The 13,584-nt window shown below is 38.6% G+C and overlaps 1 protein-coding gene and 1 pseudogene across 1 annotated transcript; one reads left to right on the forward strand and one right to left on the reverse strand.

Annotated features, from left to right (window-relative positions):
- Nucleotides 1–348: 348 nt before the first annotated feature.
- On the reverse strand, nt 349–4,734 carry LOC147619922 (uncharacterized; annotated as a pseudogene).
- Nucleotides 4,735–4,751: 17 nt separating this feature from the next.
- Nucleotides 4,752–5,713, forward strand: LOC147619923 (ubiquitin-like-specific protease 1D). Its single transcript, XM_086772668.1, has 5 exons — nt 4,752–4,857; nt 4,944–5,081; nt 5,168–5,261; nt 5,369–5,470; nt 5,578–5,713. The coding sequence occupies exons 1-5, from the start codon at nt 4,817–4,819 to the stop codon at nt 5,680–5,682; spliced, it is 480 nt and encodes a 159-aa protein (XP_086628794.1). The 5' UTR covers nt 4,752–4,816; the 3' UTR covers nt 5,683–5,713.
- Nucleotides 5,714–13,584: the final 7,871 nt, after the last annotated feature.

The raw sequence follows: 13,584 nt of genomic DNA on the forward strand, positions 1-13,584 counted from the left end.
CCGTGATATTTAAGTTAAAGTTATTTATGAAAATGTCTCTTGGTTTTCTTTGTAGCATAATAGTTGGCACACTTATTGCAGATCGTATGGCTTCTATGTATTGAGCTAATGTGATATTGATGGTTTGTAACCATGATGCGAAATCTAATTCCAATTCTGTCTCTTTTAGGTTCAATGTTTCATTGATTTTTTTGAGATTTTTCTTGCTATTCTTTGTTTTTTTCTGATCGGGTTTGTAAGGACTAAGAAACATAGTTATCTGATTGTAGCAATCGTCTGATGAAGGAGCTGTCTATTTCATGTTCTTCATGCGTTATTGTGCTAATTTTTTTGAGACTTTGTACCAAATTATTCCATTTTCTTTTGCCTGCTAAAAGTGTGATGAAGAAGGTAGGTGGTCCAAGTCGGTGAATCATAGCAAAAATGTTTTTCTTTGTAGTCAGGAGACGTTCTGAGTGCTTCAAAGTCTCTGTAACCAATTTTTGAGCGTAAAAGTCTCTCTATGTTTTAATCATCAGTAACGTCTCTTACTTTTAAAGTTTTTGAATTTAGTTTTCCCTTTCGTAAGCGAATCCATATGGAAGAGATAACTTTGTGTGACATGATTTTCGCTGCCTTGAAAAATAAGTTCTCGATGTTCGAAGAGAAATGTCTATCTCTATTAAGTATTTCCCACTTTGCAATTTTCTGATAGTTTTTTATGTCATGGCCGTACTTTTGTGGGCTTCCGAAAAATAAGGAGGGGAAGCTCATTTCTTCAGAGTGTTCATCTTTGAAAAAGCTCAGAGGATGGTTTCCTTCACAAGGAGCCACATGAATGATTTTATCGTGATAATCAATAATTTGTTGTGCATCGTGAATACCATGGAGTAGTACATTAGTGTATGGCTCGTCCTCATTTTCAACAGGAGTAGAATTATCTTGAGGGACCTGTTGTTTTTTTTAATTTTCGATGTGTGCAAGCCATTCTTGGTTTATTTGAATATTCTCTTTTCGATATAGATTTGTTTCTATTAAATCGTACATTGCTTTCATTGTTATTGTTGGTCTGACCAAACCGCTCAAATAACAATGGTTATACTCTAATTTCCTTTGATACCAATGAGAATAGAAGCTTCATTGTAAATCGTGGGAGTGTCTTTTGAAACTTGGAAACATCTGCCATTACATTGATGATACTACCTTTCATTCCGTATTGTCCATCGAATGTGAGTTCTCGGATTTTCGTAAATGGTATTCTAATAGAGATCAACCGTTCTTCAATGTTGTTTAGTTTTTTTACACTGCTAATTTTTTCGTTCAGTCCTATTTCATTTAGTGCTCTATATTCTAATATTTTTTGTTTTTCTTTTGTAGGCAATACAAGCAGTTATTGTTTTCTTTTTTCTATCAGCATTTGTGAGTTGATATTTAAATAAAAGTTTGAACTCTCTTATTATTGTACTGTCTACTTTTTGAGTTCTTATATACTGGTTTTTTTTGGGTTCGAAGTATTGCTCTTTTGTTTATTTTCTCAGTTTTTTTATTTTAGATATTATTGCGTTCTTTGTGTGTAAATTGTTTTTTTCCTGTTCTATAAACATTGTAGCTATTTTGTTGTAACTTTTTGTTAGATGATTTACTATTGTTTTTTTTTAAAGTGAGATGTTTCATTTTCAGACCATTTAATTTTTTGGTGTCGTTTTCTTTTATCCACAGAAGAAGTATAGAAGCATAAATTATTTTTCTCTTCAATAATATTGAGTTCATAGTTAGATATAATAGCATCTCGGTCACCTATCTGTGTGTAAGAGTATTTTCTTGAGTTTTGTTTGCATATTTTGATTGTTATCTGTTTATTGTATTTCTTACACATTATTCGTAGTATTTCTATGTTGAGAGTTAGTGAGTTATAATGAGTCAGTAATAATAAAGCAATAGACTTTATGGGTGGTGGTTTATATAAAGCTTCTTTATTTAGAAACATACCTATAATTTGCTTGCATGTTTGGTCAGTGTGAATGGAAGTTGTTATATATGTTATTAATTCATCTATTATTTCTTTATTGTTGTTCATTCTCTGAAAAAGAACTCGTATGGCATCATAAATATTGTGATCTTTGTTTTGTTCCATGCTTTCTAAGTCATTTAATTAATCATGATGCCCATCCATGTTTTTTTACTAGAAGTTGCCATTCTAATTGATTATTTGATAGAGTGGATGGAAATGCACTCAGATAGACACACACACACACACACACAGAGAGAGAGAGAGAGAGAGAGAGAGAGAGAGAGAGAGAGAGAGAGAGAGAGAGAGAGAGAGAGAGAGAGAGAGAGGGGTGGAGAGAGTGAGAGGGAGAGAGGGAGAAGGAATAATAGAGGGAAAGAGACACACAGAGAGATAGATAGATAGATAGATAGATAGATAGATAGATAGATAGATAGAGAGAGAGAGAGAGAGAGAGAGAGAGAGAGAGAGAGAGAGAGAGAGAGAGAGAGAGAGAGAGAGAGAGAGAGAGAGAGAGAGAGAGAGAGAGAGAGAGAACAATAGAGAAAGAGAGAGATAGAGAGAGAGAGAGGGAGGGAGAGACAATTACAGATAGAGGAGAAACAAACAAAGAGAGAGATAAAGAGACAGAGAGAGATAGAGAGATACACAAGAGATATGTTGTTTGTTCTTGTCAATAATCACAAATTGGAGTAATTCATTGTGCGAGAGAGAGAGACAAAAAGACACACACACACACACAAAGAGAGAGAGAGAGAGAGAGAGAGAGAGAGAGAGAGAGAGAGAGAGAGAGAGAGAGAGAGAGAGAGAGAGAGAGGGAATTAGGAAGAGAAACAAATAAATAGATAGAGATACGAACTGGCGTACAGATAGATAGATAGAGAGAGAGAGAGAGAGAGAGAGAGAGAGAGAGAGAGAGAGAGAATTCGTAGATGAGGGATAGTGGGAGAGGGAAAGGGAAAGAGATATATACGTATATATGTGTATATATATGTAGATAGAGAGAGAGAGAGAGGGAATTCGTAGATGAGGGATAGTGGGAGAGCCTCGTCGCTATATCACACGGTGTCTTTAAGAGGCGCCTCAAGTGGGATCGACGGCTGAGATGAGCGCGCAGATCTCAGCCCCGTCGGATCACATGCGCGTAAAAGTAAACTAGGACAAGGGCAGCTAAACTGGGAATCGAGGATCGTATGTCTGAGATGAGCGGGCGATTCGTGGCCGTCGGATAACACCGCTAAAACCTAGCTGGTGAGGGATTTGGCGGTGCTCCCGTTTTGGAGACGAAGGATTTGGCGGTGCTCCCATCTAAGGGATTTGGTGGAACATCCAGTCGGTTGCCTCCACCCGTTCCTGCCCAAATGAGGAACGACGACGTGATCCGACGGCGGTGATCTCCGTGACCTGCACGTCGGCTGCACGTCCTCCGTCACACAGAAGTCCGTCCACCGGCGGTGATACAACGTGACTTGCATGTCCTCCATCAACCGTCCATCAACGATCCTTCAAACGCCAAAATCCCACGGTGCCTTCTTCTTGCAGTCTTCCTTGACCTTTTTTTTAATTTGTTTGGAGACATAGTTGAGAGTATCATCATTTGTTGTGTTCCAGGGAATACAAATACTTGTCATGCTTGCTAAGCAAGGTTCTTGTTGCTATGCTTAATGCATGCAGTAATATGTGTTCATGCATGCATGACACACTTACAGCTTTTGCCAGGGAATATAAATAATTGTCATGCTTGCTAGGGTGCTTGTTGCTATGCTTAATGCATGCAGTCATATGTGTTCATGCATGCATGACACACTTAAGGCTTTTGCCTAGTTTACTACACAGACCTAGTTTATCCCTAGTTTACTACACAGACCCAGTTTGAAAATCAGCCTTGTTTTATTGATGGTGCTTATTGCATGCATGCTTTATAGCCATGCTTGGGTTCACTTATTGCCATGATTAATGTCTTGTTGCCATGCATGTATTTTAGTAATATGTAATCATGCATACATGACACACTTAAAGCTTCAACCTAGTTTAACCCTTGTGCACTAGTTCTTGTACTCTTTCTTTTTGCTAAAAGTATGTGAAAATTGTCAACAAGGAGGCTCATGTAGTGCTCTCTAAAAAAAGTAAGAAACGGAAGAAGGTAAGGGGTGGAAGATGTCTCTTTGTACACAATTTAAGAGTAGGCTTTATTTTACATACCATGGCTCCTTATGTCAACTCTTGTTTGTTTGAACTTGAAGGGGATGGCTTGCAATGTAAATGCATCTTATGTTGATATTATCTCTCCGAGTGAGAGTAAGCCTTCAAATGTAATAATAACAATATCCACTAGTGAGATTAAGATGCACAATGTCTTGGACAAGGTAAAAGATCTAAGTGTGGTCTATGAAAGGTATACTTTATATAAATCTATGGCTTGAATATTGAATTATCTTAACATATGCATGGTTTTAATCTACGCAAGGATTGATTTTTTGGTTATGTAGACTTCAACACGGAGAGACTATTCACTTACACTCTACACGTTGGGGATTCATTGCCAAGGTGGACGTGCAACTAGCCAAGTCAATCATGCATGTGGAAGCGTCTACTTGTGTGCTTAACCTATTTGCCATGTCGGTAAATTTTTTAATTTTGAAATATAGCTTTTGGATTTGCAGCTCAAAGATGCTTAAAGCATGTTGATTTTGTAGGTGGATGGAAAAAACCCTACCTGTAGATGCTCTGGAGAAGGTTTCATTCATGGATAGTTTGTGGTATGAATATGTGGCTTCACGGCGTCCAACGAGGAATACTTCATTGCAAAATTTCTTTGGACATATTGATATGAGCAAGCATGTGTTCTTGTTTCTACCTCTAGTACATAGGTAAAGTCAATAGTTTACTCATATTGATGCATGTGTTCTTGTTTTGTCATGAGTAGACAAAGCACTTACAACTTCATGTTTTTCAGGCACCACTGGACTCTTTTTGTGGTCTATAATTCCCACAGCATGAAGGTGAGAGGCTTGTCATCGAGAAAAAATATTCTCCTGCACCTAGACTCACTACATGTAGGGAATTCGGGCGAGTATGTTTCCATTGTGCAACGGTAAGACAAAAGCTTTACTTTGAAGTTCATGAATCCATAATGCTTGGGTAAATGCTAACTAACATTTTACATCTATATATTATTAGAGTTCTTGAGTCAATTTCTTCAAGTTGCACACATGGACCATTACAAGAGTCTCTTGCATGCCCATCCACTGGGTTTGAGTTGAAGTGTATAGAGGTATGTGAAAATTAATTTTTGCTTTCAATATTGTGTCCTTTATATAGCATGATATATGGCATTTTTTGGATTGGATCAATTTAGACATATGTAGATAAACATTGTAGGTGCCAAAACAACCAAACGCAATTGATTGCGGATTTTATGTAATGGCATTTATCAAGAAACTAATCGATGGGAGCCTTATAGATACACCTCCAAAGCATTGGGTATGCACATGCTTATTAAAAAGCTTCCTTACGAAATCTCTTGCTATGTATGAGCTAAATGTGAATTTGGTGTTCTAAACTCTAACATTGCTTTTTTCCTTGTGTAGCTATCAAAGAAGTGGTTCGACCATGGATATGTCATGAAGTTGAAGGATGAGTTCAGTTCTTGGCTCAGCCATGTATTGGACGAGCATCTGCCCTTAGCATCGTGACCTTCTTAGTTTGCTATGTTAATTTTTTGGGCACTTAGTCAATGGAAGGCTTATGCCATTTTATGATATATGACATTGTATGTCTCCACGATAGTGAAGATAAGTCTTATTTTGGGATTTTATAGTTGGTACAAAATTACATTTCGAGATAAGTTGTACACTTCTTGAAAGGCTACACTTCCATGGAATGCTAAATCTTTTGGTTGTAAAGATTTTGTATTAGATGAGTTCAATACATGTGTCAATGCAGTAGTTATTTTTGGTTTACTCCTTGGTTATTACTTTATGCAAAACTGCGCTTTTTATCGATGTGAGGCTACTTGCAAACCTCATTGGCTTTATGAGTCTTCAATATCATCCATTGGCAAATTCAAAGGCAAAGTCCATTGTCGCTTACGCTATAAATATTACGTGAGACTTCCATTTATACTTCCGCTTGTCCTAGTTTTTGTAATCCTAGTTTACTGCACAGTCCTAGTTTTTGCACAGTCTTAGTTTACTACACTGTCCTAGTTTACTACACAGTCAATCACCATATAAACAAGACATGATCTTGCATTGCAAGCTTGTACTTCCGTTCGTACTTTCGCTTGTCCTAGTTTTTGCACAGTCCTAGTTTACTGCACAGTCCTAGTTTATGTGAAAACGCTTACCAAGGACAGATCATACACACATCCAAATGCTTACCAATGAGAGATCATACACACTTACCAATGAGAGAGATCATACATACATCCAATGCCACACAAATACTTCCATTTGTTCTTTGGCAGGTCCTAGTTTTTACACAGTCCTAGTTTACTGCACAGTCCTAGTTTATGTGGAAAGGCTTACCAATGAGAGAGATCATACATAGATCCAATGCCACACAAATACTGAAAAATAAGATAGTACTTGCCACCATTTCACAACATTTGTACTTTGGCTTGTCCTAGTTTTTGCATAGTCCTAGTTTACTGTATAGTCCTAGTTTATGTGGAAAGGCTTACCAATGAGAGAGATCATACATACATCCAATGCCACACAAATACTGAAAAATAACACAGTACTTGCCACCATCCTCATATATCAAGTGTACAATAGCATAAGTCTAACGCGTGATGCGTATATCTTTTCGAGGACTTGTCCTCTTGGAAGAGTCAAAGAAAAGTGTCTCTCCTCATCCTTACAATCACCATACAAACAAGACATGATCTTACATTGCAAGATTTGTAATCCATCGCATAATAGCACATCCTTGTTTATGAGGATGCCTTCAACACCGACGGGAGCATGTCTTTCAGTTAAAGGCAATAAACCATGGCAAGTGTGACAAGAGAGGGTAGAAAGGGGGTCTACCATCAATGTTTTTGTGCAGCAATGTGGGCACCAAATACGTGGTCTTTTATCAAAGTGAATACGATGTCTACCACGTTGATGTTTTCTTCTCAATACACTGGTTACATGAGCTCGTTTGTTGGGGGGACACAATTCAGCTTCCTGAAATGAAGTTGGAATGGTATTGAAAGGCTCTCTTGGCCTTCCATGGCCAAGCCTAGTTGTCGTCACATGTGCTTGAATTTGACGAACACTCCCTCTTGTAGGCATGTCAATCTCCTTTGGCTTGATAAGATTTGTAAGGTACTCCTTTGAGGTTTGTAGCTGTGTCAAGCATAATTCTTTTTCTCTAGAGTCCTTTGTGTCCAATTCTTCCTCTATTTGACTTAAAATTCTTCTAAATTCCTTAATGCAGAGATTAATGTCTTCACTTGTGTTGGCCTCTTTCATGTCCATCTGATTACAAGGGCTTGCAGAAGTCTCACAAATCTCATGATCCATAGAAACCATTCCCAAGGTGCGTGCATTGTCAATAATGGGAAGAAAATTGTATAACTCAGGAAAGTGATGCCTCATTATCAATCTTATGCCATATAAGTGCTTGCAGTCACTTGTCCAATCGGGGCAATCACAATAATTAGATTGCATACTCACATGATACCATTGGCTTGAAGAAGAGGTGCTTTGAATCTTGAACGACAAGGCCATTTCATTGATAACTTTCAACGATGAGGGGTCACTTTCAAATCGTTGTAATATTCTCTCCCCAGCATACAACCTTGAAGTGTGCATCTTTGACGATCCACGAATACTAAAGCGCCCAGAATCGGCTAGATCAAGAAATACAAATGTCAAGAAGAGGATTTTAGACACTTTAAATGAATACAGCAAAAATGTTAAAAGAACTAGTGATATTACCTATTTCTTGCTTTTGCTGCTTGAAGAACTCAAGCATAGTTCCACCCATGTGCCTGCCAGTCTTTGAATCGCCCACAAGAGCATGTATAAGTTCAAGCATGGACCGATTGATTTGTGCATCCAAGAGAGTGTATTTTATGTACTGCCATAGGCACTCCACCAAGTTAGTAGTATCAACATTCCCATAAGAGAACAATTGGCCAAATTTTGGCCATCGCCTTTGCCATACACAAGTAGACCCACACCAACCATTTGTTACATATCGAATGATATTGTCATGTGCATTGTAACATTGTAAGAAATGTTGATACTTCTGTTCAAATTCCATTTCTGTAACCGAGTGCATGAGATTTGACATTGATGTGTAGATCTCATCTTGCAGTTCTTTGGGAACCTACATTTTTCACATTTTTGTTAGAGGTTAAATTATAACCCAAAACTCATATTAAATCAAATATCCTAAGCTACTCTCAATTACGCAATCCTAGGTTACTGCACAGTCCTAGTTAATGCACAGTCCTAGTTTACTATCCAGTCCTAGTTTACTGTATACCCACAGTCCATAGCCTTGAAATATTGCAATCTCTTACTTGTGGTAACAAATTCTCAACCCAAGCTTTCTTAGCATGGAACCAACATAGGATGACATGGCATGCAACTTGTTGGCGAGTTTCTTGCTCTTGTTGAACCCAACAATGGGGATCTTCGTCAACCACCTTAAGCAATGGCTCTAGTTCTTGTAGACACTTGTCAATGACTAGAGCTGTAGGACGAATATCTCCCATTCTTGAAAAAACCATTTTCATAGTAATCTCCAAGGCAATGCTCTCTTGATGAGAGCCTGGGTCATTAGTGCACATCATACACCACACTGGAATGCCAACTCCAAGTTGGTTTGGTAGTACAGCTGCATATAATGGTAGGCCAAATTTATTTGTCTTGAAAGTACTATCAATAGCCCATGAGTTATGCAAGGAGAATCGAAGTGCCATTTGTAAGATCCACGTATCTTGAATAATAAGAATGAATGGTTTGTCTTTGTCTTCCTTTGCTTGAGGATTGTAGGGCTGACAATATAGCACCTATATCCACGAAACATGCAATTAAGAATGTATGGTAAGAAATAAAGGAACTCCAATGATGTCAAGAAAAACCACCAAACTTACCTTGTTTTGTGTCTTTAGTTTCAAGCATTCCATGTACATCAATGCCCAATCATCTTCTGAAGCTTTGTCTGCAACAACATGAATGTCAAGAATATCTATTCACATAGAAAAGAAACCAAGAATGTCAATGAGTATTAGAATGCTACCTTGATTGCGTACTTGGTATGACATGGAGACCTCTTTTGGAATCATGAAAAACCTAAAGATCGTGCGATCTAGGTCTGAAGATTTCTCCATATGCAATCTCTCTTTTGAGAGTGACATCCTTGCTACATGGCGAGAGTGACATCCTTGCTACATGGCGAGAGCTACCAATGTCAAACAAATCCTCTATACAACGCTCAATGACAATAGGATGGACTGGCAAATGATATAGATCATTTCGAGTGCCAGGAACATGTCCCTTATGAGAAGCATATAATGAAATAATTGCTTTGTCTTTTGTATTCAAATACTCCACTTGTACCTTAAATGGACAGTGACACTTCTTTGAGGTCCTCAATCTCCTTAGTGTCCCCTTTTGACTAGGTTCTCCACCTCTATGGCACAAGTAATCAACAACCCTCTTTGATGGCCCTTGGTTTTTTGTTGAGCTAACTTTCACAAGCCTCACTTTGTGCTCTATCATTCTCTATCAAATGCCTCTCCACATTAGAGCTATCAATATTCAAAATGGTCGTGGGTTCTCTTTTTGGGTTCTTTTGAACCTTTAAAAATACAAAGTCACCTTCTGCAAAGGTCACTTATCTGCGTCCTTTATCGGTAAATGTATTAGCGCGATCCTGTGCGCTACGGATGCTCTCGCGTGCAGCTTTGAGCATATCATTCATTTATCAAGGAACTCCTTGACAGATTGAATCTTCTCCTTTTCCAGGCCTACAGCCATCGGAGGTCTCGGCTGGATCCATACATTAACATGAATGGTGTAAATCCACTCGTCGCGCTGAATGCTTGGAGCTGTTAAATATGGGCAAATTTTCTTCCCAATTTGATTGCTTCTTATCAACATAAGAACGCAATATATCCTCGAGTATTTGGTTAACTTTTTCAGTTTGACCATCAGACTCCGGATGATCTACCATACTCATACTCAGAGTAGTATCCAATTTTTTTGAAGACTTCCCTCCAAAAATGACTGTTGAACTTTCTATCTCTATCCGACACTATATCTGCGGGCAGGCCATATAGCTTGTAGAGATGTTTAATAAAGAGTTTTGCCAACTCTGGCGTTTTTACAGTTTTCTTCGTGGCAATAAACTTTGCCATTTTAGTTAACCTGTCCACTACCACCCACACCGAGTCATTCCCTTGACTCGTCCTGGGTAAACCGGTAATGAAATCCATGGAAATGTTTCCCATTTCCCTTGAGGAATCTCCAGTGGACGAAGTAGTCGAACCTTAAGACATTCATGTTTATTGACCTGGCACTTACTGCATTTCAGCACATAAGTTTGGACGTTCGTAAACAAACTAGGCCAATAAAACTGTCTTTTACTAGTGCATAAGTCTTCTGAATCCCAGGATGACTCGCACTTGGACTATCAAAACTATACCCCGAAGACTCGGCTAGCCTTTCTTGACTAACTCTCGCTTCGCTACCCGCCGCACCTACGGCCAGTCTCTCCGGACTAGCATTACGTGCCGGCGAGGAAGGTGGGCGCGGCTGTGACAAAGTGCGTACGCGTACAGCACGCCAGACCTCTGTAAAGACAAGATCATATTCACACAAGCCATGATTTGGTATTTCAACCAAAATCTTAAGGCAAATTTCATGCCTTGATTTTGCATCATGTCATTAGCACAGAAGCTAATGTACTAAAGAGCACTCTAATAGCGCAAGTTCTTAGACCATGCTACTAGATATTTGTAGACTACGCTACCATGTTGCATCACCAACTTGTTGTTAAAACTTCTCCTTGGAAAGCTCTACGGCCATAGGAGAAATAAACTAGAGCCAATCTAATCATGCATCACAAGGATTAGTTCCAAAGCTGAGAGATACTTTCTCTCTTAGAGTAACATCTTTGCACAAGCATATGCTCTAGAATCTTGTTCAGTTTCTAACTACCATCAATCTACGGATGGTTAAACTCCACTCTAACTTAGAGTAAATGTAACTGTTTTGAAGATTTCCCTTCAAATATAACAATCAAACTTCCTTTCTCTTATGCCATACTATATATGCGAGCAGACCATATAGTATGTGGAGATGTTTGATAAAGATTCTTGCACCACTACGGGTGTCGCGAGTTACATCCAATCACTTACAACTCTTTGTTGCTATTACCAGACACATCCCTTTAAGTATTGTCTGGACTCACACAACTATTCGAGTTTATGTGATTTTTGAGGATATCCCTCCTTTCCCTCAGAAAGGTTTTTGTCCTCAAAAACTGTACTCTCAAGCGGACTACGCGCTAGTGTCATAGGTCCAAGAACAAATCTAGACCGTGTTTAATATCATATGTTATATTCTTGGGTCCTTCCAAGAAACTTTTAAACATCTTGCAACGAAGATGTGGTATAGTGTCTACGCACATATGGTGGTACTATTGATAAACTGCTTTGCAACAGATCAGTGGTTTCACACTTGTAACAAAGTGCTTCATTGTTGCATATTATTACCCTTCATAAGCGGTTACACACTTATGAATCATTTGGGTGGGTTGTACCATCTATCAAGAAAAATTCCAAACTACTAATAATGACATTATCAATTTACAGATAATGACTGAGCTTGCTGCGAAGCCATAGGTTGCTAGATAATTGATGGTAATTACACAAGCCAAATGTCTCATTACATCATACATTCAATATAAATGCAAACATCACAGTACTTCGTGATGATGAACTTAGGAATATCATCCTATCCCTGTTTGGTGTTGGTATGAAGTATAACTATGAGAACATTATTTGCTGCCTCCTCATTATAGCGGCAAAGCTACCTACCCATCACAGCTGGCAATCTCTACTGAGCTATAACCAATGACAAGCAAATAAACGAGTACTCTTGTAAGAACTTCATAACCATATCTCACACCAAACTCATAATCACTACGGATTAAATGCCAGGGCTTGCAAAATTGAATGTTATCTGATAGGTAGAGGGGATCATCAAACTACGGATGACCTCGACAACTCACTACGACTAGTGATGTGTAACTTTTAAGTTACTCCACTCTCCTTGCTTATTCCATACCATCGAACAAATCGGTCCCTCGATTTGAGCAACGTCAACATATTTATGAGTACCTCGATACTCATGGATTGTGGTTCGGTAATTTAAAATGTTGATCTAGAGCATCTTTCACTCGAGAATCTTAATTTTATTAGCAGCTATGTATTAGTAGTGAGTAACTACGTACCCACTATCATCACACTAGTAGCTCCATACTAGTCAGTGAGTAACTCCGTACCCACCAATGGTGTACCTCCCCCGAGTGGGAGTACCATATACAACCATCTATAACAAGATGCTTAAGTCACTTTCTGCTAAGAAGTGACTACACAAATTGACCCCTCCATTGCACATTGCAGTACAATATCTGGTATTACAACACAAATTTTTTGGACGTCCTTATCATAGAGGTCAACTTAAAAACTAGTGCATAGGTCTTGTGGAGTCTCGGCTGACCTAACCACACCACTGGTGACTTCCTACAAAAAATGTGGCGCCGAAGTCACCACCTATGTACTTTAACTCCGTAAAGTACATGGTCTTTATCTATCATCTATGGAAAGTTGTAAAACATTCCTGCGATGGATTTTTATCACCCTAAAATTATTGTGCACTATTTTAGTGTGAAGAGCTTTTTTTCCTGGGTACCATGGTTCACCCCAAGCTCATCTTTTGCTAAATTCTCCGATTTAACAAAAGATATGTCTGCCTTTGAACACTCCGGTTCAGTCCCAGACTTTGAGTTTACTTCTTAACACTCCGGTTAAGTCAAAACTCACCAGATACAGTAGGATTTTCCACTAAGCTCTCCGGCTTAGCCTTCTATCCTAACTCAGCCCGAGTTTATGTACACTACATATGTCGAATCCGATACTAACAACAAGGCTCATCTGGAGTGAGATACTACTCACTATTGCCATGTAAAACCTTATTAAATCCTAGAAATGCTCCACTCATTTCCCAGGGGTCATATGACTTATAGGGTTTACACGCACATGAACTTTGTAAGCAAAATAGCCTGTCATGCAATATTACAATTGCTTATGTAAGAAAGTAATATATTTCCCAAATTCATATGGTAGCAACTAAAATGTGCTCACAATCGTACACTTATGTTGAACATAGGCAAGACTACGCTTGCAAAATGCTATAGGGCGTCCCCCATGCATGAAATTGTCCAACCAAACTAGTCTTACTGCTAACCTCTAGATTTAGATCACTTCGAAACTAAATCACTCTGTTAGCACTAGTACACCATCATGGTCTTGCTACCTAGAGCTTCTCCGAACTCTGTAACTGGGTTTTATCCCAACTTATGGCTTT

This window comes from Cibotium barometz, chromosome 32 (assembly GCF_041138505.1).
Source record: "Cibotium barometz isolate CiBa-2024 chromosome 32, ASM4113850v1, whole genome shotgun sequence".
NCBI lineage: Eukaryota > Viridiplantae > Streptophyta > Polypodiopsida > Cyatheales > Cibotiaceae > Cibotium > Cibotium barometz.

Bases quoted from the DNA above. Each gene is read 5' to 3' on its own strand.
- LOC147619923 (XM_086772668.1), top strand. From the start codon at position 4,817: ATGAGCAAGCATGTGTTCTTGTTTCTACCTCTAGTACATAG. The intron at 4,858-4,943 runs GTAAAGTCAATA...CATGTTTTTCAG, and splicing joins TTTCTACCTCTAGTACATAG to GCACCACTGGACTCTTTTTG. The intron at 5,262-5,368 runs GTATGTGAAAAT...TAAACATTGTAG, and splicing joins TTGAGTTGAAGTGTATAGAG to GTGCCAAAACAACCAAACGC.